General features: G+C 60.2%; 3 protein-coding genes across 24 annotated transcripts in view; 1 reads left to right on the plus strand and 2 right to left on the minus strand.

Annotated features, from left to right (window-relative positions):
- MAPT (microtubule associated protein tau) overlaps positions 1–3995 on the minus strand; it is a 53263-nt gene extending 49268 nt beyond the window's left edge. For 13 of the 17 annotated variants that reach the window (XR_012664198.1, XM_075117160.1, XM_075117172.1 and 10 more), the window contains exon 1: positions 3919–3995. The gene's annotated coding sequence lies outside the window, so the exon portion shown is untranslated. Of the gene's footprint in view, positions 1–3186; positions 3358–3918 lie in introns of those variants that run through there. The other 4 variants (XM_075117162.1, XM_075117155.1, XM_075117157.1 and 1 more) reach the window with 2 other exon arrangements.
- Positions 3996–12990: 8995 nt separating this feature from the next.
- Positions 12991–19926, plus strand: SLC25A39 (solute carrier family 25 member 39). Of its 4 annotated transcripts, XM_075117211.1 has the most exons (13): positions 13040–13169; positions 14340–14374; positions 15728–15836; positions 15912–15971; positions 16583–16627; positions 17372–17481; positions 17589–17656; positions 17791–17915; positions 18101–18274; positions 18410–18519; positions 18698–18779; positions 18880–18960; positions 19042–19926. In XM_075117211.1, the coding sequence occupies exons 2-13, from the start codon at positions 14342–14344 to the stop codon at positions 19158–19160; spliced, it is 1116 nt and encodes a 371-aa protein (XP_074973312.1). In that variant the 5' UTR covers positions 13040–13169; positions 14340–14341; the 3' UTR covers positions 19161–19926. The 4 variants fall into 4 exon arrangements, with proteins under 4 accessions (XP_074973310.1, XP_074973311.1, XP_074973312.1 ...); XM_075117209.1 differs by lacking the exon at positions 14340–14374 and having other exon boundaries at positions 12991–13169; XM_075117212.1 differs by lacking the exon at positions 16583–16627.
- Positions 19927–20280: 354 nt separating this feature from the next.
- RUNDC3A (RUN domain containing 3A) lies at positions 20281–26360 on the minus strand. Of its 3 annotated transcripts, none has more exons than XM_075117206.1 (10): positions 26189–26360; positions 24399–24514; positions 24062–24195; positions 23272–23357; positions 23033–23122; positions 22851–22931; positions 22545–22710; positions 22171–22328; positions 21636–21773; positions 20281–21119 (listed from the first exon to the last, which is right to left on the minus strand). In XM_075117206.1, exons 1-10 carry the CDS (start codon positions 26293–26295, stop codon positions 20912–20914), a joined length of 1284 nt encoding a protein of 427 aa, XP_074973307.1. In that variant the 5' UTR covers positions 26296–26360; the 3' UTR covers positions 20281–20911. The 3 variants fall into 3 exon arrangements, with proteins under 3 accessions (XP_074973307.1, XP_074973308.1, XP_074973309.1); XM_075117207.1 differs by lacking the exon at positions 26189–26360 and adding an exon at positions 21359–21465 and having other exon boundaries at positions 24399–25399; XM_075117208.1 differs by lacking the exons at positions 20281–21119; positions 21636–21773 and having other exon boundaries at positions 22167–22328.
- Positions 26361–26649: the final 289 nt, after the last annotated feature.

Raw genomic sequence — 26649 nt, forward strand, 5'->3', positions numbered from 1 at the left:
GATGCAGAGACAACAGCCAAGCCCCATCAGCGCTCTGGGCTAGCAAAATAAGCTTATTCTGCTCTAGACAAACTCAAATCTACAGCTTTCCTCTGGCTTTTGAATAACATTTCTCTTGGGGGAAAAAAGGGAACTACCACCCTCAGTACTTCCCCCTCAGACACTCCTTCGTGATCCAATTTTCAACGCTTCACAGACCAAAAGGGATTTGTCAGAAAGTCTGGACGCAGGCACGCCCCAGCACCCACACCTCAAACGGCGGTGCCAAACACCCATACCAGCACAGACACTCCACCAGGCAAAGCCCTTACAGCTGTGTTGCTGTAAGCATCAGGACAGTTTATTACTTGCATGCTGATGAACACAGGCTTTCAGAAGAAACGGCAGAGACACCATCTCAAAAGTGTTTTCAGCATGACTTTCCCCAGCCATTTCTAACAGCCCCATGCTGCAAAGCCCAACTTCCAAATCAAGATATAAACACCACCAAGGAACAATTTGCTCTACTCCCCGCTACTGCACAGTAAGAACCACCCAGCTAAGCCCTGGCAAATATGCAAGGAGCAAGGTGGTACCCAAACACTTCCAAATCCCGTGGCTGGCAAAACCCTGGAAAAAAAAAAAAAAAAAAAGACAGTGATGCAACATAGATCAACAAGCATGCAGTGAAGAACACAGTTCTTCGAAATGAAGCAGAGGAACATGAAAAACCCCTACCTTACTGGCATGCTACAAGTGCCCCTGGCTAGATACACCAGGCTCAGCCTCCATGTGGAAAGAGCAGTTGCAGTGTCACATTTCCCTCATTTTTATCCCATGAGGGCTGCTCTCCTGACCAGGGGAGCAGACTTCCCAGGGCTTTTGGGAAGGAAAGCTGCAGGTCAGATAAATTTGTTCAGGTCAGATAAATTTGTTTACCTGGTCCAGCTGGTCCTGCTGAAACTGGAATTTATTAAGCACAGAGGGAATGGGTCGGTTTGAATTAAATGCCATAGGAAGAAAGAGGCTGGAAGCAGAAGGCAGCAAGGATATAGAGAGGAATTGATGCAGGGTGAGGAAGACTAAATTAGAAGCCTGACCTGTAAAAACTTCACACAGTACTTGAAAAGGGCTAGTAATGAGGGAGGGAGGGAGAGACACAAACCCCACACTATCGCACTTGTCACCTGACGGACTGCACCTCTCCATGGGAGCTCCCCACAGAGCACACAGAGGTCCTGTCACTTCTGTCCTCATCTCTGCTAATCCCAGCTGATGAAGGATAAACATCCATACCTCATCTGTGATACCACCTGCCCCTTCCAGAGTAGCCAAAAGCCCTGCTCTCCCAGGCGGAGACCACAACATCTTGATGGGTCTCATGTTCATGTCAGGTGGGACTTTTGCAACAAGTTCACCTGAAAGCTGCAGATCGGCAGTGAGATGTTCCAGAGAAGGGCTGAACAAATGGTCCTCTTAGACAGTCTACGTTTAAGGGCTTCAAATGACAACAACTATGCTTCACACTTTCACTCATTAAACCAGGCGGAGCTGGTTTAGTTCATGTTTCTCAAGGGTCAACTTCTGGCCATCTTGCTGTGCGAGATGAAGACAGAGCCACAGCGCCGCACTCCTCCACGCACACACTAATGGCCTAATAACCTCTTAAACCAGCCAGCGCTTACCAGTTGTTTCATTTTAAGCTCTATGTGTTCAAGATTCAACTGTCCCAAGATCCTCTCATGCTACAATCAAGCCTTATGGAGGATGGAGATCCAAGCAACGAACCTGTGGGACAGGCATCATGTTTCCCCAGAGCATGAGAGCTGGGTCTCAAAAACCACACCCCACCTGCAGCTTCATTCCACAAGCCTTCATCTCCAAGGGCATCCAGCAGCATGAGGTACCTCTGCTAACACTGGGGGATGGCACAGGGAAGCATGCCACAGCCATACGCCTCCTTCCAAACACCATTATTCTAGCTAGAGCAAGAATAAGAACATACAATACTATCAGGTGTGAATTATCTGCCTGGAAAACCTGCATGCGCTACAGTTAAGTCAGCCAGCACCTTGCCTTTCTCTTTAGCTGCACATCTTCGGGGAAAAGCATTTTGCATATCAAAATGGAACAAAGTGTAACTGGGTTAGACTATCTCTCATTTCTAGAGAGAATAAGATTTTAACGTACATTCTGTCAAGAGCAACCTGTAAGCACCCAACTGAGAGCTGTTTTGATTGACCTCCTTGAGAAAAAAATGCAAAAAATTTGAACCGCACAAGGGAAACCATTAAACACTCCAAATCTGCGGTATTGGCAGCAAAGGCAAAAACCCTTCATCGCATGTAAGCGGGCAGCCATTACTCAAAAGAACAAATTAGCGATTCTCAGTAGTGAATTTTGTACCACTCATTCAGACACGCGTTAGACATCTGCCCAGATCCACGCAGATAAACGCAGGGCAGCTCAGGAATACACTGCATACAAATCGCTGAAGTGACAGCTTAGCTCATCTCAGCTGCTTGTTCCAGCAAGCCTGTTTCTAAGCAAGACCAGCCTCTCGCTGCAAATGGAGCTGCACCTCACATGGTGGTACCACCAGCAAATGGAAGGAGAAACTCCCTTTAAAGTGATGGCAGCTGCCCTCTGCGAACGAACAACAGGATTGCATTTCTAGGTGTTAAAAAAAAAAAAAAAATCTTTCCTAACCAAATCCTCCCTTGTGCTAACACGGCAGGCGGGGATGCAGGCAGACATCTCCATGCCTCCCCTGAAGTAAGCTGTTTCTACTCTTTAGAGGTTTAATTGCTCCAAGCCAGGAGGGCAGGTGTGCCACGCAGCACACCTGGAAACACCTGGCAAGAAAACTTCCCTTTCACATCTGTGAAGTTGGGCTTAAAACAAAGAAATACCCAGCAACTAAAGGAAAAAAGACAAACTCCAGGAATGGGGCGGCAGCCCCGTGCCCCACCTGGAGTGATTTTAGGACAAGAAAGAACGAGCAGCATGGGAAGAGGCATGAAAGGGGCAAGGGAGCAATTTCAGCATGACACGGGGATGCCAGCGAGGTGCAAGGCACATCCAGGGACTGCTGACACCACCAGTTACGCCAAGCAGCACCACCCCAGCCCCAAACCCACGGGGCTTGGCACCAGCATCCCCAGCCCGGATGGAAAACACGCGGGGTTTAACAGCAGAGGAACCCACCTGAGGGACCGCGCTGTTAACGTTAAATATTGGAATCCCTCGGCTGGGCATCTGGGGGATGCAACAAATCAGGACAACTCCGGGGCGCCGTGACCTCGATAACGCTTGCCACCCCCAAATTTCAGGCTGGGCGTGGACAGCTCCGTTTTCTGAAACGCCTTTTCCTCATGGTTTTTTATTATTGATTAATTTACCTTTTTTAATTACAGCTGCCCCCCGCCTCCCCCCCTCCCCGAGGGCGGCTGCAGAAGATGGCACCGCGCCGGGGCGGGAAGGCGCTGCCCGCCCCTCCTGCCGCAGCCCCGCCGGCACGACCCCCGGCCCCACCTGCCGCAGGGCAAAAAAAAAAAAAAAAAAAGAAAACGGCGAAAAAGGGAGAGAAAGAAAAAAGCCAGAAACGAAAATCGTCCTGCCTTCCTCCCTACCGGTCACCCCGCCCCGCCGCGCACCTGCAGCCGGGCGGCAGCGCTGCCGCAGGGGACGCCCCTCGCACTGCTGCAACGAGCGGGCTGCCGAGGCGACGCCCCGGGCAAACCGGCACCGGCGGGTTTTTCTGGGGGCTGAAATGGCTGGTTTGGGGTTTTGGGTTTTTTTTCTCCTCTCCACCCGTCTCACGCTTTCCGCGTGACGACGGGGAAACGCAACGCCGGTAGACCGGGGAGAAGGGTGTCCGGCCGTGCAGCACCCCCTCCCGCAGGCCCCCCTCCCGCCGGCCGGAGGCCGTGCCCCTACCTGCCGCTGCAGGGGTGTCCGCACCGGAGCCGGGCGGCGAGTGACAGCGGCGGCGCGGGCGGGGCGGGGCGGGGGCGGGGCGGGGGGGGCGCGCGCGAGCTCCGGAACCTTCGCCGAGCCGGCGGGGGGGAGGGGGGGGAGACGCCGCGGCAGTACGCATGCGCCGCAGGGCTCGGCTCCCCCGCCCGAGCGCTCTCCACGGGCGAGGGCGGCGCATGCGCGCTGCGTGGCGGGAGGGAGGGCGGGGCCGTCGCCTTTTGTCTGCGGGAGTCACAGTATCGCAGAATCGTGGAGTCGTTGAGGGTGGAAAAGATCTCTCGGATCATCAAATCCAACCACCAGCCCAGCACCCCCAGGCCTCCTAAACCTTGTCCCCAAGGGCCACAGCTACATCTTTTCTGAACCCCCCCAGGGACGGTGACTCCCCCACCTCTCTGGGCAGCCTGTGCCAGGGCCTGACCGCTCTGGCAGGGAAGGCATTTTCCCTCATCTCCAACCTAAACCTCCCCTGACGCAGCTTGAGGCCGTTCCCTCTCGTCCTGTCACTGGTGACTTGGGAGCAGAGACCAACCCCCCTCACTCCAGCCCCTCTCAGGCAGCTGCAGAGAGCGAGAAGGGCTCCCCTCAGCCCCCTCTTCTCCAGGCTAAACCCCCCCAGCCCCCTCAGCCACCCCCCAGCACACTTGTGCTCCAGACCCTGCCCCAGCCCCGCTGCCCTTCTCTGGACACGCTCCAGCCCCTCCAGGCCCTTCTTGTCCCGAGGGGCCCAAACCTGAGCCCAGCATTTGAGGTGGGGCCTCCCCAGGGCCGAGCACAGGGGCCCCATCCCTGCCCGGCTCCTGCTGGCCACACCAGTGCTGACACAAGCCCGGGGGCTGGTGGCCTCCTTGGCCACCTGGGCACTGCTGGCTCATGCCCAGCCGGCTGTCAGCCAGCACCCCCAGGGCCTTCTCCGCCGGGCACTTCCCAGCCCCTCTGCCCCGGGCCTGGGGCGCTGCCTGGGGTTGGTGTGACCCAAGGGCAGGACCCGGCACTTGGCCTTGTTACACTAACAGGCTCACGCACTACCACCCCACACCTGCCCCCGGCGCCATTTTGTGGTCAGTGCTGAGTAGCTGGGGCTGGTTCGGGGTGCCCTGCGCCCCCACACTGGCCTCCACCCGGCCGTCACCGCGGGTCACAGCCCAGGGGTGATGGGAGACATCACCTCTCCCAGTCCCAGCTCCTGTTTTCTGCACAGCCTGTGTTTAGCCAAGCATCCCCCACAGACACCTGGCATCGGGTTGGATTCACCACCTCAGGTCTCATTGTGCTGTCAGCCACTGTCCTCAATATCCAAGGAGATGAAAATACTAACAGCTTGCTAGCTGCTAACAGCACCCCTTTACCTTCCTTCCAGCCCGTGAGAAGAGCTACAGCATGCAGCTATGCAGGTTTAATTTAATCCACTTTAAGTTCCACACTAACAAAGAGAAAGCAGCCTTCTCCTACCCAAGGCAGGCAGCTCTGCAGCCATTATCCACACACCTCCAACTATGTGCACAACAGATAGGCACTGGGATTCCACAGCAGGCATGGAAGAACAGTGGTGGGCAGCTTTAGCATCTGGTTCAGCAGACCCCAGTGGGGAGGAGTCAACAGGTGACATGTTGAGGCAGGCAGTGGTGTAAAGGAGCATTGGGGTTCCTGCACCACCCCATACAGAACCCACAACCCAGCCTGAAGCACTGGAAAGTGGAGGGGGAGGCCGAAGAAACAAGTCATGCTCCCAAAAGATCCCTCTCCACCTTGCCTGCTTCATCCAGAAAAGCAGCGAGATGCTCTGGCTCTGCTCAGGAGCATTATGGACACAGTGGAGATCCCTTGATGGAATTACTGCCTTGTATGACAGGGTTACTATCCCTGATAATTGGATTTAGTGGAGAATCTGCAGGAGGGATCGTCTGTCAGACAGGCTCCAGGTTTCAGTTTTTCTGGAAAAACATTCGGGTGCAAATTAAGGGCAAATATCCGGTCCAAGAACAGGCTTCGGGCAGAGGCTGTGAAAGGGAAAAAGACAAAGATGTGGAACCTGCAGCACCAGAGGTTTTTAAAAGCAGACTGGGTTGAGAATAGTCTGTCTCAGTTTGGAATAAAGGTCTCAGGGAATCTTGTAGTCCTATGGAGCATCAAAGCCCTTCTTGTACTGCAGCATCAGTAACTGCAGATGTACAAAATACAGTCATGAGGGGAAAATAAAAGATTTGGATTTATGAACATGCAACACCGATTTTTTTTCCAGGTCAATAGAACCAGGTGAGGCATCTAAAACCAGGGGAATGGCTCTTTTCTGCCCATTTTTAAATGGGCTAAAAAGTACTCACTATAAATCAATTGGAGAATTTTCCCGGGGTAGATACATCTCTGAAAAAAAAAAACCACCACTGCTTTTGAAATGTAAAATAAATATTCCAGTGGTACGAGGGGATCCGTGCTTGTGAGACAACAGGAAACAAGCTGAATTTGAACTCTGCAAGCAGCTAGAGTCCAATTCTGGAACAGCAGCTCTTCCTACAGGCGGTACAGATATACGCGGAACACAAGACTGACTGCAAATCAGCAGAGCATCCTCTAACAGGACTATTTCTTCATCTAAAGAAGACAAAATCGAAAGGGACTCCCTGCCCTCATTTCTTAACACAAAGTACTCAGGATGACAACACCTGTCTTTCTGAAGTAATCTCAAAGCTCAGCTTTGCCTGCCCAAGTTCTCAGCTCACCAGGTGCTGAGTCCCTTTTGGATCGAAGAAATTGCGGGCTGGGAAGTATCATTAGCCAGTCCCAGCTGATGTTCAGGCACAGCCACTCTTACCGCATTCTGGCCATTTAGAAGGTCTGTTGGCAAAGGCTGATCAAGAATTAAATGCATCAGCTGATGGACCACGGTACTGCCAGCCTCAAGTAAAATAGCAATGATTCCCCATAGTCAGCCCTCAAGACTGTAATTACACGAGTGAGCACCTTCCTGTCCTGGCCCAGGGCACAGCTACAGAAGCCTGGTGGTACACTATTTGAAAATAAAATGCTCAGAGTATCATAAGCAGTCCTATCTAAGGCATGACGAGCAAAGACCCAGCATCTTGCACTTTAATTCTGTCTGTGTTCAGAGAAATAGAAGCACACAGATGTCCTTGGTAAACAAGATTACTGCAAAGAAATAATAAAATCTACATCCAGCTTCTCCTCCTCACCAAAACCCTGGAGGGCCAAAAACATGGGCTGAATGTCCATGTCAGAGGGGCAGCAACTGGGAGGAGGCTCCCTTTTCCAGGTGCCCTCACTCCCCCCGTTTTAATATGTGCATCTCTAGCTCATTGCAGATCCATCCCTTTGATGCAAAGCCCCACTGTGCTGCAAGACACTAATTTTGTACTACATCTCAGGTACAGCCACCCTCCACCTCTGCTCCCAGCACTGGTAGGCACATGCTGTTTTGTACTGGATGGATGCAGGATGCTGCTGCAGCGATACCGAGATGTTACCTGGTATTAGCAGTCCGAGCCCCAAGTGGAATGAGCTCACGGTAATCAACCCATCTTGCGCCAGCTAAGAGGAGCCGCAGAGAAATGCTCTGTGGGCAGATTTCCTACCTGTACACACAGCAGGCTGACAGCTGGCATAGACTTTCGTTGCTTCACAAAGCTCTTCTGGCCAATTCTTGTTCATAGGATGGTTTTGTTTATGGGAAAAAGGATCTGTGAATTTATCCTACAATTCTATCTCAGTCCAGGCTCTTTCTTCCCCTCCATTCCTTTCAGCCTATACTGCTGCTGGGTGGAAACAAGACACTCTTTTTAACATCAACTTTTAAAGGAAACCTTTAGGAAGGAAAGCATTAAGCCTTTAGCTTCTATATCTGTTTCCTCATCCATAGGACAGGGCTCATTTTCCTCACAGGTGAGTTTTGTAATGTGTTTCACAACTGTATTCAGGTTTTCCATGGCAGGTGCTACGGAAGGTAGGACAGGATTTCTCAGGTCTCACCTGCAGTGGGAAGTGACCTGCAGAACTGCAGCTGTGTGATGAATTCCGGATTACAGTATTGTAAGTTTGATGTCCCCAGGGCCTCATCTGTCCGCAAGCTGCTTCATTTCAGTCAATTAATTCAGATTAAGGATTGCTTTTGTAAAACCATAATGGTCCTAGCTGAAAGAAATACTCAAATTCTGCACTAGCTTAATTCCATTACAGTACTACTGAGATCGCTTTTGCAACCTGGCCGTTAATGTTCACCTAAAAAAAAAGGAAATGGGCTAATAGCTTTCAAAATGTTTTCTAGCAAGGAGACAGGATTGATCTTTCTGAAAGAATTCCAGATGCTATTGCATGCTGACAGACCGCAGGATGATCGCTTCCTTGATAAGGAAGCCCCAGGCAGATGCAGCCCCCCAGCCTTGCTTCCCTGGACACGGCTGCTAACATGGACATGGCATCAGACCAGGGAGGCAGCTGGGTTTCATAAACTCGCCATGCTTTGAAGCCTCTCCATGGAGATCGCAGCAGGTAGCCGGGCGTTACACAAGCGGTTTTCCCAGCCATGCTTGGACACTGTTCCTAACAGCAGGGCAGCAGGCATTACCCAGGCCTGCGCTGAGCAGGCCAGAACAAGGCTCATGCAAACCTTCCCTAGCAGCTCTGACCCTGCATGTAACTTTGCAGCTCGAGAGGGGATTAGAGCTCATCTGGCCCCCGTTCCTCAGAAGTTGAAACCAGATGCACGTATTTGCAACTCAGACACAGTTCTCTCTGACTGAAGTCAACTTATATTTCATTTTCACAGGCAATTGGAGCATGATGCACCCCTATAACCCCTGCTGAGGCCAGCGGCACTGTAAAGATGTGAATCGGAGACAGAAACACCTTCCGTGTTAGGACAGCGCAGGCAGCGAGCAGGCTGTGACTCAGCAGAAAGAGCCAGCCAGCAAGGTCCTCGCCTCTCAGCAGCGCTGAGCACGGGGAAAACAAATTCCTTTCCCTCTGATCACTTAAGCAAATGGAGAGACATGACAAATTGAGACTGAGGCACTTACAGCATCTTATACGCTTCCCTCTTGGCCCCACCCCAGCTGGAAAAAGATTAGTCCTTTTTCTTTTCAATCAAGCAGTGTGGGAGGCCTGCAGAGCCCAACAGCTCCAAATAGAAGATATAAGAACCAATACCCCCATGGACTTTTTCTTTAATTATTCATTTATTCCATTTCTAAGTTACCTGCTATAAGAGGCTTTCCAGATCATTTAAACCCTGTGTATCTGTAAGAAGCAGAATTGACTCATCAGGGAGTTACAGGATGCATTCACTTATGTGACCTTGTGGGAATTATTAGGTTCCCAGCCTCACATCACATAAAATCAAAACTCACTTGGCCTTGGTATCACGGCACGGCAGGAAGTGCTTGCAGAGAGTTCAAGATCCCCTTGTGTCTGCACACCCAGGCTGACAGCCCCACAGTTCCTCAAGGACAAAGCCGGGGTGTTTACAGTCTCTACCCAGATGCCAGCAGCAGCTCACAGGGCTGAAGCCTGATTACTGCTCCTGGCATTGCTACCTCCTGTTGTTGACAAACTTCAGAGATGCCAGCAGCCAGAAGGACCTGAGCAGCTACTATGGCTCTGCCAGTTCTGCAGAGACAAGGAACATCGCTCTGGGGTGAAACAGGCTATTTACCAAATACCACTGTGTCTGCAGACTCCGACGTCCTAAACTGCTCCTGCTTGCCCTGGGCAGAGTCTGCTGGTGCACGTCTGTGGATTGTCTGTCATAGAATCATAGAACGGTTTGGTTGGAAAGGACATTTAGAGGTCATCTAGTCCAACCCCCCTGCAGTGAGCAGGAACGTCTTCAACGAGACCGGGTGGCTCAGCCCCGTCCGACCTGACCTTGGATGTCTTTAGGGATGGGGTGTCGACAGCCTCTCTGAGCAACCTGTGCCAGTGTTTCATCACCCTCATTGTAAAAAATGTTTTCCTTATATCTGGTCTAAATCTACCTTTCTTTAGTTTAAAACCATTGCCCCTTGTCCTGTCACAACAGGCCTTGCTAAAGAGGTTGTCCCCATCCTTCCTACAGCCCCCCTTTAAGCACTGAAGGGCCGCAATAAGGTCTCCCCACAGCCTTCTCTTCCCCAGGCTGAACAACCCCAACTCTCCCAGCCCGGCCTCGCAGCAGAGGGGCTCCAGCCCTCGGAGCATTTCTGTGGCCTCCTCTGGCCCCGCTCCAACAGGTCCATGTCCTTCCTGTGCAGGGGGCTCCACAGCTGGATGCAGGACTCCTCGAAGTACTCCTGTCCTTGAAGTCTTTCCCGTTCTTACCACAGGATGGCACTCACAGGGGAGCAGAGATGGGTGCAGGCACCAGTGCGGACTTTATGCCTTGAATTTGGGGGCAAGAGTTCAATCCTACTCTAAAGTAAGGTAGAGGATTGCATTATGCAGAATCTCTAACACGTTTTGCAGTGAAGTTATCACATGCACGCAAACACCGAGGCACTGAAAACCTCTAATTTGCAGGTTATCAGGAGGACACACCAGCTGGGGCACCACTTCGGTCTAGTCCCAGTTGTTCTGCCGCAGGCACCCACAGTCAGCCCCTGCTTACAGCCTGCGGGGCTGTACAGGGTCAGGCCAGAGCTTGTGCTCCCTGGCAGAGTCCATCAAGGTTTCAGAGGGGCTTTGAGAGCCATCTGCTGTTATCAGCTCACACTACAGCATCAGGCGGCACCGTCATCGGCAGGGTGCACAGGACACCCTTCAGCACTGCTCTGCTGCTCTCCCTTCAGCTCACGAACAAGCAAGCTGAAAGCATCTTCCCAACATTAAAATGCCAACAGAAATAAGACCTCCTCAGAGAGCTCACTTCTTTGCGCAGAAGGACTCAGGACTCTCCACAGCAAACACAGGCACTTCCAATACAGTACAGAGAGTAAATCTGAGCAGCTATGTTCAGCAGAAATAATATTTTAGCCTCCCAGGCAAGTCCCCAGGTAAAGCTACAGCACCAGGTAGAAGTAAGAGAGAGGGCTCCGATGCTCACACCTACTAACAGAGACACCAGCTGCTAAAGCAGCCCGTTTTGAGGGCTGCACCCATAAGTGCAAGAGCACATTTTTAACTGCATCTTTCCCTCAATGCCAGAGAAGAGACTTAAGAGCCCCTTCCTCACCCTTATTCATGAATAAAGCCACTCTTAAGTGAAAGAGCTGGAAATTCAAAGGACAACCTGTAACCCTCCAAACAAAAGAGGTTTTCTGGCTGACTCACACATACCAAGGTACCAGGTACCTTGAGTTATACCTCGAATGCTGGGCTCAGGTTTGGGCCCCTCGGGACAAGAAGGCCCTTGAGGGGCTGGAGCGTGTCCAGAGAAGGGCAGCGGGGCTGGGGCAGGGTCTGGAGCACAAGTGTGCTGGGGGGTGGCTGAGGGGGCTGGGGGGGTTTAGCCTGGAGAAGAGGGGGCTGAGGGGAGCCCTTCTCGCTCTCTGCAGCTGCCTGAGAAGGGCTGGAGTGAGGGGGGTCGGTCTCTGCTCCCAAGTCACCAGTGACAGGACGAGAGGGAACGGCCTCAAGCTGCGTCAGGGGAGGTTTAGGTTGGAGATGAGGGAAAATGCCTTCCCTGCCAGAGCGGCGGTCAGGCCCTGGCACAGGCTGCCCAGAGAGGTGGGGGAGTCACCGTCCCTGGGGGGGTTCAGAAAAGATGTAGACGTGGCCCTTGGGGACAAGGTTTAGGAGGCCTGGGGGTGCTGGGTTGAAAGTTGAGCTTGGTGTTCTGAGAGGTCTTTTTCAAACTCAGTAATTCTATTATGCAAAAAAAGCACCTCTTAACACCCCACATTTCCCTTCTTTAGGCCATAGCTCCCCCTCCCCTCAAAGCCCACACCAACCCGCAGCCCACCTCCCTGGGGGCTCTTGCAGCCAGCATGATATCGGCCCAATGCCGCCTCCGCCTCAGCCTGCTTCAGGTGAAAAGGCCTCAGCTGGCCCCCACCTCCTCCCCTAGGCCTCGGGTGGGAGCAGGCTCTTGGTGCCTCACGCTCCCTGCAGTCGTACCTTAGAGGAGCTGGTTCCCCTCTGCTGGTCCTGGTGCTAGTGAGACGGGGCCGGGGAAGCACGGGCCCTGCAGTGCCCTCGCTGCAGTCCCAGCCGTGGCTGCTGCACAGGCAGAAGCTGCCTCTCTGCTCGCCAGCTCACGGGGTGAGGTTTGTGCTGCGCCAGCCACGCTGCTGCCCTTGCTCAGGCAATCTCCAAAGCCTCCGCAGCCAGCTCTGGCACTCGCGCCGTGTGCACAGGGGTCTGGCTTCTCCAACCTCCAGTGCTGAACAACACCCACCCGCTTCCCTGGGTTGCGGCAGAGCTGAAGTGAGAGGCTGCGAAAGGAAGGGGTAGACGTTGTGTGCTTGCTGTCCCTGGGCCAGCTTTCCCTGGGAGGGAACTAATGGGCTTTGTTGCTCGTTAGCAGGCAGTGGAGCAGCGCAGGCCCTGGCTCCGTGCCGCGGGAAGCAGCACGGCACCGTGCACGTAACGGGGCAGCTCCTGCACGTTGGGCCCTGGATGAGTCCGATGTCCCGACCTGCCCCGGCACGCTTCGCTGCGCAGCGCAGCGAGGTGCAAACCCCGCTGCCTCCAGCGTGCCGAGTGTGCGAAACGTGGTGGCCCTGGGATGGTGAGCATGCCAGCCGCAAGGCTTCCAGCACAGTGAGCGTGCAAGGTGCACACCTGCCAGCATGGAGAGGGTGAGCAAGCAAGGTGCACCTCTGCCAGCACAGTGAAGATGAGTGTGCAAGGCACCCCTCTGCCAGCAGGGTGATTGTGAGTGTGCAAGGCGTGCCCCAGCAAGGTGAGCGTGTGCAAGGCACACCCCCGCATGGTGAGTATGCAAGGCACGCCCCTCCCAGCACGGTGAGTGTGCCAGGTGTGTCCCAGCACGGTGCGTGTGAGTGTGCAAGGCACACCTGTCCCATCACGGTGAGTGTGCAAGGCACGCCCTTCCCAGAGCGCGGGTACCAGCGCGGTGCCGCCCCTCCCGGCCCGGCAGGGGGCGCAGGGGCGCGCGGGCCGCAGGGCGCATGCGTGGGCTGCCGGCGCGGGGCGGAAGTGTCGCGCGGGCCGGCGCGCGGCGGTGGGGCGCGGGGCGCCCATGGGGCTCCTTAAAGGTGCCGCCGCCCGCCCCCCTCCCGGTGCCGGCGCAGGGAAACGCCGCGCGTGGCTGGAATGAGCAGGTGGGGCGGGGCCCCCCGGTGACCCCACCCGTGACCCGCCGCTTGCGGCCGTTGCCTCAGTTTCCCCCGCTAGCGGGGGTGGGGGCGTGCCCCGGGGACAGAGGCGGCCGCGGAGCCCCCCGGGCTCCCCGCCTTGCCGGGAGGGTGCGGGGGGAGCGGGGCCGGGGGGGCTTCAAAGTTCGGGGGGGGGGCAAACCCTGAGGGGGGTGTTAAGTGCTTGCGGGGCGGCAGACCCCGAGAGAGGGGGTGCAGCACCTGGGGGGGGGTGGGATCAAGTGCTTGGGAGGCTGCAAACCCCGGCGGAGGGGGTGCAGACCGGGCCTGGGGGCTGCAAGTCTCCAGGGAGGGGGTGCAAACCTTGGAGGGGGGCTGCAGACCCCGAGAGAGGGAGTGCAGCACCTGGGGGTGGGGTCAAGTGCTTGGGGGGCTGCAAACCCCGGCGGAGGTGGTGCAGACCGGGGCTGGGGGCTACAAGTCTCCAGGGTGGGGGTGCAAACCTTGGAGGGGGGCTGCAGACTCCAGGATAGGGGGTGCAAAGCCTGAGGGGGCGTCGAATGCCTGGGGGGGCTGCAGACCCCGAGAGAGGGGGTACAGCCTTGGGCTGGGGGCTATGAGTCTCGGGGGAGGGTGTGCAAACCTTGGAGGAGGGGCTGCAGACCCCAGGTAGGGGTGCAGGCTCCCGGATGGGGGGGGTCCCCGGGGCAGTGGGCCAGGCTGGGTGCCTCTGCACGCTGGGGGACACCACAGCACCTGTCCCCCTGCTCCTTGGGTGGGGGGGGGGGGGTGTGTGTTTGACCCCGGCCCACCCGCGGGGGTCCCACGCTCCAGCTCTCCCCAGCAGCGCGGGGCAGCCGTCCCTGCCTGTTCGGGCAGCGCCCGGGTCCTGCCCGGGCAGGATGAGGCCCCTGGTGCTGTCTGGGCACTTCCAGGGGTGCGGCAGGGGGACAGCAGCTTTGCAGCCCCGGGCTGGAGCAGCCTCACGCTGGGAAGCGCCGGAGGGACCTACCCGAGGGGTTGCCGTCGGCGTTCCCCCTCGCTCCGGGCTCGAACGCCCCGCTGGGCCCTTCCTGCGCGGGAAGAGGCGCTGAGCTCCTCACATCCCTGGAATTTCGTGCCTTTATCATCTTAACATGCATTTATGTTTTCTCTCATTTGCACTGAGCATTGCAGCGATGTACCCAGAGCCACCAGTGCTCCGGACCCAGGTGTGGGGTCTGGGTCATGGTTTTAGAGGCTTTATTTTTTTCCTGGATGGAAAAGGGAGCAGCTCCCAGCTGAGAAGGGAGCTGGGGTGCGGCCGGTGCCCTGGGGGTGCTCGGCTCACCCCTACAGAGCGACGGAGGGCTGTGTTGTGGCACGCACAAATAGCACGTTGTAAGCCCTTCGGGTGTTGCGGCGCTGTGAGCGGGAGATTTTCCTCCTGCTTGCGTAAGGGTTTACACGAAGGGCCGGATCGGAGGGAAGGTTTTGCAACGGCCGCATGCTCCGCGGGCGGTGTGCCAGGGCGCTGCGCCGCCTCGCCGCCGTCCCGTGACGGGCACAGCGGGACCCGCGCCCACCCCGCAAACAGCACCCGGCTCTCGCGGTGGGGCTGGTGTGCGCGGCTCCGGGACGGACTCATCCCTGCGTGTAGCCTCGGGCACCAAACAAGTCCGAAGCCTGTAGTTGAGAGATTTATGGCTGCTCTGACCTTGCAAAATTGCTGAGTCAGATGGCGAAGGGTGGTTTGGTTTTTGGTTGGTCTTTTTTTTTGTTGTTCTGCTGCATTCCCTGGCTTTAAAAAAAAAAAGAAGAGCTCCCAAAGCCTGGAAGCTCTCTTGCCACAGCCCCATCCCGGCGCAAGGACTCTCCCCAGGCTGCGGCGAGGGGGAGCAGCTGGTCCTGAGCGTGGATGAAGCGCTCGGGCTCGCTTCTCCGCACCCTCCTCCCGCAGGAAGGGTGCGATATCCCCCGCTTCCCGAGGGCAGAGTCAGCCTTGCCAAGCCTCAGGGGTGGAGGAGGCATGCAGAAGTTTTTGGGCGTGCAAACCCTTTTTGGGGTGCTTGTTGCAAGCTTGTACCCCCTGTGCAGGAGGGATCCCCCCAGGGGGACCCTCCGTGGCTGCATTGGGCTCTGCTGTCTTCTCAGCTGGGACTGGAGGGGCTGTCACAGCACCTCTGGGCTTTGGACTGTGCTCCTTCCTGTCACTTAATTTTCTAGGTGTGGGGAGGGGACGGTCCTCCCTCCCCAAGGACGTGGAAGGGTGGCCTGGACCATCCCGATCTCTCCAGCGAGGCTGGGCCCGCTGCCAGCGGTGGGGCCAGGGGGTGTTATCATGGCTGGGCCAGCCCCAGGAGTGGTCCCTGTCCTCCCCCCCACCATGGGCAGCACGATTACAAGGGGGGGGCCGTGCCTGCCCTGCACCATGACGATAGTGCAGCCGGAGGTGGGACGCCTGTCCTCGCACCAGCGGAGCAGGGATGCTGGGGGGGTTCCCCGGGGACCCGTCGCTCGTCCCCGGGCCGGGACCCCCCCAGGAGCACCCCCAGCCTCGAGCATCCCCCGGCCATGTGTTGCAGGGGGCCAGCGCCATGGCCGAGAAGACATCACTGAGCCCCGGCGGGGGCATCACGCCGCTGCAGCAGATGCTGGCCTCGGGGACGGGGGCCATCCTCACCTCGCTCTTCGGTGAGGACTCTGGGGAGTGGGTGAGCACTGGGGGCTGGTGCGGTGCAGCTGTGCTAAAGGATGGTGTCGTTTCAGTGACGCCGCTGGATGTGGTGAAGATCCGGCTGCAGGCCCAGAGGACCCCCTTCTCCAAAGGTAACCCCGCTTGGGGCAGGGCGGGGGTCTCCGGCCAACGAGCAGCCCACGTGGATGTCTCGGTTGGCAGAGCTGGTGGCAGGGATTCCTCAGTCCTGAGCATGGGGCCAGCGTGAGGTGGCAGGTTACCATGGGCCCCTCGTCCTGACAGGCTCGGGGGGCCCCGCTGGGGGAGCCAGGCTGATGCTCGGCTCCGTCCTTCCCCCTCCATGGCCCCGTGCTGATGCGAAGCAGGGTCAGTGCTGTGCCTGGCACCCCCTGCCCGCCGCAGAGCAGGGTGGAAGGGCTCAGCCTGCTCCAGCCGCTTGCTCTTATCCTTGCTGCCCTTGTGTCCATCTCCACGCTGCTCCCTGCAGCTCCCACCAGGCAGGAGAGGCTCTGTGGGCTCTGCTCTGCTCCCTGTGGGGGCGGTGGGCTGGGGCTGGTCCCAAGGGACTGGTTTGGTGACAATAGGGACTGTATGGGAAGTGGCTGCTGGGGCATCCAGCCCCTTCACCCACAGAGCTCTCCCACTGCCCGGCTCGGAGCTGCAGGACACGCGTGTGCCCCAGCCCGGGGAGGTGGCACGTCCCCCATGTCATCGCTCAGTGTGTCCCCATTGTGTGTTTCAGCATTGCCAGCGTGGTCTGTGCCCTGGGGTGCTCGGCAGGCCACATGTGAGTATGCCCGGGGGCTCCGGGCAGCTCCTGCCGCCAGCAGCTTTGCTTTCCCAAACCTTGACCCCTGGTTTTCTTCCCTGCTGGTGGCGGCTCAAGCTCCTCTGGCCAGAAGGATGTCCCGCTCTGGTGTGGGGGCTGCGACTGTCCCCAGCCCTGCAGCAGCTCCTGCAGCCCTGCTTTGGGGCTGTCCGTGCAATGTCCCTGCTGGGTCCTTGCCCGGGGGGGTCTGCTGGGGTTCTGTTGTGCAACAGGCCTGGCTGTCTGCAGTCCCCCTGTTCTTGCCCTGTCTTGTCACCCTGTCCTGTTGCTACGTCAAAGTCCCCTTGGATCTCCGCTGCCCTGCTTGCTCCCCGCAGCCTGGCGTCCCTGCGCCTGGGGTGCTGGCCCCATGGACACAGTGGGGGGAGCCGTGCTGGCTCCCTGCAATGGCACCCCCACCGTGCCAGGGCAGCAGATCTGACAGCAAGCGAGGCGTAAACCTCTCCTGCTGCTGGCGATGGCTCCTGCCGTGCCCCCATCCCCATGGTGGGGCCAGATGCCCCCCACCCTGTGTGTCTGGCTCTGGTTGGACCCTTGCTGGAGGGTTATCCCTTGCCTGACCTTGGTCTGGGGCTGGGCTCAGGCATGGGGGTTTGGCTCCCTTTTGGGAGAGATTACGGTTTTGGGGATCAAACAGGCTGGGCACAGGGCAGAGGGGAAAAGTCCCCTGTCTAATGGTGATGCGGTTGCCTCCTGCCCCAGGGAAGTGTTTCCTCTACTGCAACGGGCTCATGGACCATCTGTACGTCTGCCAGAATGGCAATGGCTGCACTGCCTGGTACAAGGCCCCCACCCACTTCACTGGCACTCTGGTAGGTGCTGCAGGTGCAGGCAGGGTGGGCAGGGGTCTCCCTGTCCCAGGGAGGGGATCAGGGTGTTTGCCCCTCTGACCCCTCTCCTTGTGCTCTGCTCTCCCTAGGATGCCTTTGTGAAGATCACACGCTACGAAGGCATCAGGTCTCTGTGGAGCGGCTTGCCCCCCACCCTGTGAGTTTGGACCCTGCCTGGGGGGGGGCAGTCTGGGTGCAAATGCCTGCCGGGGCACGTGGGCATCTGCCCCAAGCCTCCTGCCAGCCCCTGGGGGGGCCACGCATGCCCCTTACACCCCTCCTCCTCGGCAGGGTCATGGCCGTGCCAGCCACCGTCATTTATTTCACCACCTATGACCAGCTCCGGGACTACCTGAACGCTCGGACGGGAAGCCGGGGGCACCACATCCCCTTGCTGGCCGGGGCCCTTGCCAGGCGTGAGTACCCCTCCTCCCCAGGGGTCCCACCGTGCCCACTCTGTGGCCTTGCTGGAGAGCATGGCAGGTCTCTTGGCTGTTGGTGCCTGTGTTCGGTGCCTGGCCCTCCTGGCATGGTGCTCTGATGGCTCTGGGGCGGCTGCTGGAGCGGACAGGGCTGATGCCTGATGTCCCCTCCATTGCAGTGGGTGCCGTGACGGTCATCAGCCCCTTGGAGCTCATCCGCACCAAGATGCAATCCCGGCAACTCAGCTACCGGGAGCTGGGCGTCTGCATCCAGTCGGCGGTGGCTCAGGATGGCTGGCTGTCCCTCTGGAGGGGCTGGGGACCCACCGTGCTGCGCGACGTCCCCTTCTCGGGTATGGCTGGGACAGGGTGAGCGGTGGCACTGGAGGAACGAGCACAGGGCAGGGCAGCCCTGTGCGTGGGGAGCGGGGGGGTTGGCGTGTCTGGGGTGCCTCGTTGCAGCACTGGTGTTTCCTGTCTCTTCCCAGCTCTCTACTGGTTTAACTATGAGCTGGTGAGGGAATGGCTCTGCAGGCAGGCGCGGCTCGACGAGGCCACGTTCATGATCAGCTTCGCATCTGGGGCCATCTCCGGGACGGTGAGTTTGGGGCCCTGCGGCCTGCACCGTGCAGGGGTTCTCTCAGCTGTGAGCAGGGGGAATGGCCCCTACGGGGAGCAAGGGATGGGGCTGGGATGGCACTGGGAGGTGATGGCAGAGCCGGGACTGAGTGGGGATGGCGAGGTCCCAGCTCACCGCCCGGCTGCTGGCCTCGCAGGTGGCTGCAGTGCTGACGCTGCCCTTCGACGTGGTGAAGACCCAGCGGCAGATCGAGCTGGGAGGCAGCGAGGTGCACCCAGGTGAGGGGCTGGGCTGTGGGTGGATGCCTGGGGGGCAGCCAGGACCCCCTGATGGTCCATGGGCATCCCCCAACCCGCATCTGCTCCCCTCTCCCTGCAGTTGCAGCCTCCAAGCCTTCCTCCACCTGGTTACTCATGCGGCGTATCCGTGCTGAGTCTGGCACCCGGGGGCTGTTTGCAGGTAAGGCTGTGCCTCCCACCCCGGGCTGGGGTTTACTGGTGCCCTGGTGTCACCGAGGGGCTAACGGGGTTGTCCTTGCAGGCTTCCTGCCCCGCGTCATTAAGGTGGCACCCGCCTGCGCCATCATGATCAGCACCTACGAATTTGGCAAGACCTTCTTCCAGAAGCTGAACCAGGAGCGGCAGCTGCGCGGGTTGTGAGCTGGGGCAGGGCTGGATGCGGTCGGGGGACGCTGCCAACCCCGCTGCTCCCAGCGAGGTGCCCCAGGAGCAGCGAACCACACTCGGCTGTGCAAAGCCCAAGTGCCTTCGTGCTGCGCTCTGCCTCCCCGCTGCGTGCGCACAGAGGCAGGGCCAGCCTGGCCCTGCTCTCCATCCCCAGCCACACTGGGGGACATCTGTCCCTGCTGCTGTGACACTGGGGGGGATGTGGAGTTGCCCCACACTCATCCTTTGAGGCTGGACAGATGCTGCTGCTGGATTCACGGACGCTCTGGCGAGGATGGGGTGCCTCAGGAGCCTTGGCAGGGCAGGAGATGGGAGCTGGGGCTCTGGCAAGGACCAAACCGTTGGGGGCTTCTCTGTGTGCCTGCCTAGGCCCCCCAGCCCTGCTCCAGCTGGGAATCTGCCCCTCCTCACCATCAGTCACGCACAGTGTCCCCTTGCTGGCTCTGCATAGCACTGGGACGCATTGGGACCCTCTTCCCTGCCTCCAGACCTCTCCCTCCCACTTAGGGTGTCCCTGTCCCCTGGCAGACCCTGGGCTTGGATCCTGTGTGGGGACAGACCTCGCTGCTGCTCCAGGGGCACTGGCAGGCATCCTGGCACCAAACCTCTGCCCGTGCCTCGTCCCTTCACTACGAGGGCCTGCCCCAGCATCGTGCCTGGTGTGGGTGCTGCCCCAGGTTGCCCTGGGACTCCAGGGGCAAATTCCTCTTATTTTCTTAAATAAAATATTTGTCTCTTAGGGCAAGGATTTCTTTGCCTGCTCCCTGCATGCTGGGACTGCAGAAGGCAGCCCTAATGGGGGACAGCCATGTCTCTGCTGCATTGGGGTGGCACCAGGTCCTTGCTAGGCTTTTATGGGGGGTAAGGAAACCCCAGGGCCTCCCCTGCTACCCCCAGCAGCAACCTGCTGTGGATGGGGCAGGGGCTACCCCATGCTTGGGTAACCTGCTGTGTCCCAAAGGTCGTATCACTGCCCTGGTGGTCTGTGGGGGCTGGAGGAGGCTCACTATCCCCCCTCCCAGCATCCCTGCTTGGGTCAGGATGTCTTGGCTGGGGGCCCAAGGGGTCTTTTACCCCCTTGGGGGGGGTGGAGTTCATGGAGGCGAGCTCAGCTTGCTGCGTTTATTGATTCCTTTTGCTCCAACAAGGCAGATGGGGCTGAATTAAAAACCAAAATCACCCAAAACAATCTGAAACCCGGGGGAAGATGGGAGGGAGGGGGAGCCTATCCCTGTCGTGGGGATAATGATGCTGCACGGAGGGACAGCAGGTCCCCAAAGGGAGGGACAGGCCAGCCCCCCCTGCAGCGCTGGGGTGCGAGGGGGGCCGGGGGAAGGCTGGGCACTAGAGGGCAGGCAAAGCCCGGGTGGGAAGAGCAATGCCCGTGGGATGGACACCGGGGCTGTGCCCAGACCCTCACCCCTGGGGTGGGGGCTTTGGCCCTGACCCCCTCCCTTGCTTCCCCAGCAGCAGTCATTCCCAGTGTCCCCCCCACGGCACAGTTTGTGTGTGTCGTGTGTTTCCCCCTCCTCCAACTCGCGTCGGTCCTGATCCGGCATCCCCCATCCCAACGGGTCCGTGTCTCCAGCCAGGCACTGGGCTGGGGGTCCAAGGCGCAGCCGGGGTGGGGTGTCAAGATGGGGAGGGGGATGCCCGTCCCCCGCCTCCCCGGTGGGTTCGGCGAGTCCCTCGTCGGTCCCAGGGCAGCGAGGTGGGGGACGAGGTCAGTCCTCCGCCGCGACGCTGGGCTGGGCGGCTGGGCCGTGGGGCGGCGAGGGGGCCGGGGGTCTCAGCTGGGGCTGCGGGTCGGGCTGGCTTCGGTGCTGTCGCTCACCAGGCACTCGTTGGACTTGAGGCTGGCCAGGGACTTGCAGCTGGGCAGGGAGGCCAGGGAGCCGCAGAGCCCCAGCATGGAGGGCGTGGGGTCCTTCCCTGCGGACACAGAGCGGGGCGCCGGCGTCGCGGGGGGCTGCAGCCTCGCACCCCAACCCTGCCGCGGGGGGACGGGGATGGGCACCACCTCTCCGGGGGGGCCTGGGTGTTCTTGCACTGATGTGACAGCATCCCTGGCATGAGGAGGGGGCTGCTGGGGGGGATCCAGGCGCCTGGGTGTGTGTTGGGGGACATGCTGATCTCTGCAGGGCACCCTACAGTGTGTGTGTGGGTCTTACCCAAGGGCCCCCAGGGCTCGCCTTCGCGCTTGCCCTCGCCCAGGCGCTGGGAGTCGGAGCTGAGGCTGTTCTCGGCCGAGAGCTGGTCGGTGCTCACGAAGCTGTGCCTGCGGAGGGACGGCGCTGAGCCCCTCCGCGCCGCAGCCCCCAGGGCCAGGATAGCCCTGCCACCCAGGGCCAGCCCTTCTCCCCGTCCCCTGCCCGGGGCAGACCCCCCCGGGGCGGGATGGGGCTCTGGGCATGGGTCGGGGCGGCTCTGACTCTGCCAAGGGTTTACCTCCTGTAGAGCTTGCTGTCTGAGCCGCTCTCGTTGCCGTTGAGGGTCCCCAGGGAGGGCCACTGGTTCACCAGGGGCGTCACCATATCCTTGGAGAGCTGGGCCAGCTGCGGGTTCTCGCAGGGGATCAGCCCCGTCCTGCGGTAAAGGTGGGTGCTCAGCACCCAGCACAGCAGTGAGTGCCAGGGACCTGGGGACCCACCACATCCCAGAGGTCACATGGGACACAGGGGTCTTACAGCACATATGGGACACCGGGGGACCTGCCCCTGTCACTTCCCATGGGGCATATGGGACATTGGGGATCTGCTGTGTCCCACAGGGCATGTGGGGCACCCAGGCACTGGGAATGCACCACCCATCACACCCCGCAGGGCGTATGGGGTGCTGGGGACCACCGCTCACCTTGCCCCTCAGGGTCGGTTTGCACTGGGGACCCACCACCCCCCCAGAGCCCCTGGGGCACCCAGGCACCAGGGACTCCCCACCCACGGCACCCAGCCAGGCCCAGCAGCAGCGGTGGGTCCCCACTCACAGCTGCTCCTGCAGCTCCAGGATGACGCCCTCCAGCTCCCTCTTCTCGAGCTGGTTCTGCACCATCACCTCCTCCAGGCGCAGCTTCAGCCGCTTGTTCTCCGCCTCCAGGTCCTTCAGCTGCGACTCCCGCAGCCGCACCAACTCCTCCAGGTACCCCTGCATGAGGCCGCCATCAGCAGTGTGCCTCTGCCCCCACCAGACCCCCCCACATCCCCAGGGCCACCCACGGTGATGAGGAGTGGGCTGGGTCACCGCAGCAGTGGGATGAAGGGCTGTGGGTACCACCGGGCTGCAGGAGCAGCAAGGGGATGCTGCGGGCTGGAGCATCCCCGGGGGTAGGTGCCCAGCCACCCCCATCCGAGCTCCCCGTACCTTTTGGGCATAAACAATGCGAAATTTCTGCTCCATCTTGCGCCACTTGTTGTACCAGCTGTCCTCGTCGGTGACCAGGGGCAGGTAGGGGTGCTCAGGGGAGCTGTCCTCGCTCGTGCTGCTCTCCACGCTGCCCCGCTCCTCCTCCTCACTCAGGTAGTCGTAGCTGGGGGGTACAGGGGCTCAGCGGGGACAGCACCGCGGCGGGGGGCTGGCACACGTGAGGGGAGCCCGGCTGAGCCCCAGTGGGGTGCTGGGGGAGAGACAGTGCAGTTCCCACCCCAGGCAGGGCACCACGGCTCTTACCTCTGTGTGAACTTCAGGTAGGGCGTGTAGTCGATGACCACGGGCGTTTTACCATCCATCACCTCGCCCTTCAGGCAGAAGCTGAGCGGCAGCAGAAGGAGCAGAGGATTAGGGCATCCCTGGGGGCCTGGTGGGGTGGCCAGTCGGGGCCACCTGTGTCCCACCGTGCCACCCACTGCTACCTGAAGTCGATGGCGCTGAGCCCGATGAGCATCCCCGTGAGCACCGTGGACTCCTCCCGCAGCATGATGGCCCCATCATCGTAAAACCGCCTACAGGGAAAAATGTGGCTGCACATGCACCCGGCGGCACCCCAAAACACACCGCGGTGCCCACCCTGGTGCACCAGCGCACCCTTAGCGCTCCTGGGGTGGCACAGGCATGCGCGTGGCCGTGGCCAGCCGTGCCGCGGGCTGCTCACCTCGTGGTCCGTGTGTCCCGCAGCGCCGTGGAGATGTACTCCGACATGCGCTTCTCCATCAGCGCCACACGGATCCAGGCACGGCCCTGCAAGGCACGGCCCCGCGGGGCAGCCCTGAGGACGGGTGCCACCATCGGCTGCTCATCGGGTGCCACCGTCAGCTGCCCCCTGCCATGTTCCTGCCTTTGCCCGGGGCTCTGGGCACCGGCAGGTGGGTGGTCTGCACCCAGGAGCTGCTTTTGGCCCTGTTATCCCCCCATGGGGACCCACAGCTCCTGTTTCACCCCAGTGACCCCGTGGGGTCCTATGGGGTGAGATGGGGCTGCAGGAGGGCAGGGCAGAGGGGATGGAGGCAGAGGTAGGATGGCAACAGGGATGGGGATGGGAATGGGATGGGAATGGGATGCAGATGGGGATGCGATGGGGATGGGGATAGGATGGGAATGGGATGGGGATGGGATTGGATGGGATGGGGATGGGGATGGGGATTGGGATGGGATGGGATTGAATGGGATGGGGATGGGGATGGGATGGGGATGGGATGGGGATGGGGATGGGGACAGGAATGGGATAGGGATGGGGATGGGATTGGATGGGATGGGAATGGGAATGGGGATTGGGATGGGATGGGATGGGATGGGATGGGGATGGGGATGAGAATGGGAATGGGATGGGGATGGGGATGGGGATGGGTCCATGTGCCATGGACAGGGTGTGAACAGAAACAATGGCAGGAATAGGAATAGGGAATGGAGGCAGGGATAGAGACCGGGGCTGGCACCTTCCTGACCTTGGCCCTGGAGGTACTGATGTTCTCCATATTCTCGATGCTGCTGACGCAGTTGTTGGGGACCTTGCTGCAGGCCAGGCGGATGTAGTCCCAAAACCCGCGCTGCCCATCTGAGGTGAACCAGCTGACGGGGCCTGCGGGGACCGAGGGGCTGCGGTTGGGGACTGCCATGCTGGCAAACCCTAACAGCCTGGAAACCCCAGGCCAGAGCCCGGACATGCTCCCCGGTGCCATGCATGGTGGCGTGCATGCATCCCCATCCATCATGCAGCACAGGGGTGGGGACAGGGACACGCCAGGGGCTGCACAGGCGCCTGTCCCCACGGGCCACCGCTACCTTTAAAGCGGTGGCTGAGGATCTGCTCGAGGATGGCAGCAAAGTTAACGAACTCCTCGGAGGAGTCGTCGATGGGCTCCGCCGTGTATTTCTCCAGCAGGGTCTTCACTGAGAACCTGGCGGTGGGACGGGTGTCAAGGGTGGGAGGGGACCGGCACCCACCACCCAGCACTCAGCACACATTAGGTTTTAGCAACAGTGCAAAATGCTTTTGCAGATGTTGGCTTTCGAGCCCGGCAAGGGGAGGAGGGCGGCAGGCTGAGCTGCAGGCTGCGGCTCGCTGACCCCCGCGTCCCCGGGGAGACCGCAGGGGCGGCCGCCGCTCCCCCGCTGTGCGAGTGGCCAGGAAGGGCGAACAAAGGCCCCCTTCCTCCCTGGCCGTGCGCGGGCGGTGATGGCTTCCCCTTCCGCCCAGCCACTCGTGCTCGGCGGAGAGAGACGTTGAAGACATGAAACTTGCTGTGCCTGGCAGGGGCCGGGGCAGGTGTTGGCATGGGTGGGGATCGTCCTGACTGGGGGTCATGGCCACATGGGGGAGGGGGTGAGGCTGGGGATCCCCAAGATGGCAGGTGAAGGCTCCCTCGTCATGGCAGTGGGGCCTGGAGACATCCTGGTGTCAGGGTGAGGGGTCTGGAGGTGCCCCATACCATGGTGAGGAGTCCTGGGGGTCCCCATGTCATAACAGCAGGGTCAGGAGGTGCCCCATGCCATGGTGAGGAGATCCAGGGGGTCCCCATGTCATGACAGTGGGGTCTGGAAGTGCCCCATGCCAAGGCGAGGAGATCCAGGGGGTCCCCATGTCATGCCAGTGGGGTCTGGAAGTGCCCCATGCCATGGTGAGAAGCCCTGCAGTCCTGCAGTCCCCAACAGCAGGACCTGCAGGTCCCTGGCACGGTGACCCCAATGCTCAGTGCCCCCCACACCCCGGCAGCAGCCCCGGGGCCAGGCTCCGGTCACAGCCCAGCACAAGCAGCCCTTAACAACCAGGGGCTGGGGGAGAGGAGGGGGAGCGCATCACCCCATCCCCATGCTGGGGGTCTGGGGACAGGCAGGGACCACCAGCCCCACCACCCCTGTACCCCCGCCCTGTCACCACCACCCCATCCCTGTCCCCTCATCCATCCCCCCCACCCCTCCGGTCCAGCCGGGCGTCGCCATGACAACCCTCATCCTCCATCCCCGCCGCCTTCATCCCTCCATCCCCGCCGCCCGGAGCGGGGCCCTGACGTCACTTCCTCGGCCCCCCGCTCACAGGGGGGGGTCCCCGTCCCCAACCCCCCCCCGGGCCCCGCTGCCCCCAACCCCCAGCCCACCCCCCCGCTCCACCTGCACTCCCGCCCCGCCCCCGCCCGCCCCGGCTGCCCCCGGCATGGCCGGCACCGGGACCCTCCATGTTCTCGTTGTACCCCCGGCCCTCCCCATCGCCCCCCCGCAGCCTCCCCAGTCCCACCGCCCCGGCCTCACCGCCCGCAGCCCCCCGCCTCCCCCTCCCCCGCATCCCCATCCTCCTCCTCCTCCTCCCACTCCTCCAAAACAAAATTTCCCCCCCAAAAAGCGACTGCAACAACAACAAAACATCCCACCCCCACCCCCGGGTGAAGAGGCCGCCGCGGGGGTGTGTGTGGGGTGGTGGTACGAACCCCCCCATCCCTCCTCCCCACCCTCCTCACCATCCCCCTCCCCCCATCCCTCCATCCCCAGCAGCGGTGGTCCTCTCTTTCCCCCCTCTTCCCACCCCACACCCCGCCGCTATTTTGGGGTGCCCCCCCCCGAGCCAGGCCAGCCCCCACCTGCAGACGGTGATGAGGTTTTTCCTCTCCACGGCGATGTTCCTGGAGGAGGCTTTCTTGGAGGAGAGCCCCAGAGCCATGGCAGCCTGCACGCAGCTCGCTTCCATCCAGAGCGGGGCGAGCCGGCGGGGCCACGGCCACGGGCGATGCCCCTTCTCCCGTGGGCCTCCCCCCCGCGCCACCGCCACGGCCCCCCGCACCGCGCAGGCTTTGCTCCGCCGCCCCCCCCCCGCCCCGCCACGATGCCCACGCCAACAGGCCGTGCGCCGCCCCCCCCCCCCCCCCCCCCAAAAAAAAAAAGACAAAAGGGATGCGGGGCCTGGTCCTCTCCCCACCTCCGGCCCCCCCAAATGTCTCCCTGGAGAGGGAGGGGATGGGGGGAGTAAAGGTGGGGGGCAGCGGTCCCCAGAGGAGGGGGGGCCCTCCTCCCTGCAGGGCCCAGCCCCTCGCCATGACGTGCC

Source organism: Phalacrocorax aristotelis, chromosome 23 (assembly GCF_949628215.1).
Source record: "Phalacrocorax aristotelis chromosome 23, bGulAri2.1, whole genome shotgun sequence".
Taxonomy (NCBI): Eukaryota; Metazoa; Chordata; class Aves; order Suliformes; family Phalacrocoracidae; genus Phalacrocorax; species Phalacrocorax aristotelis.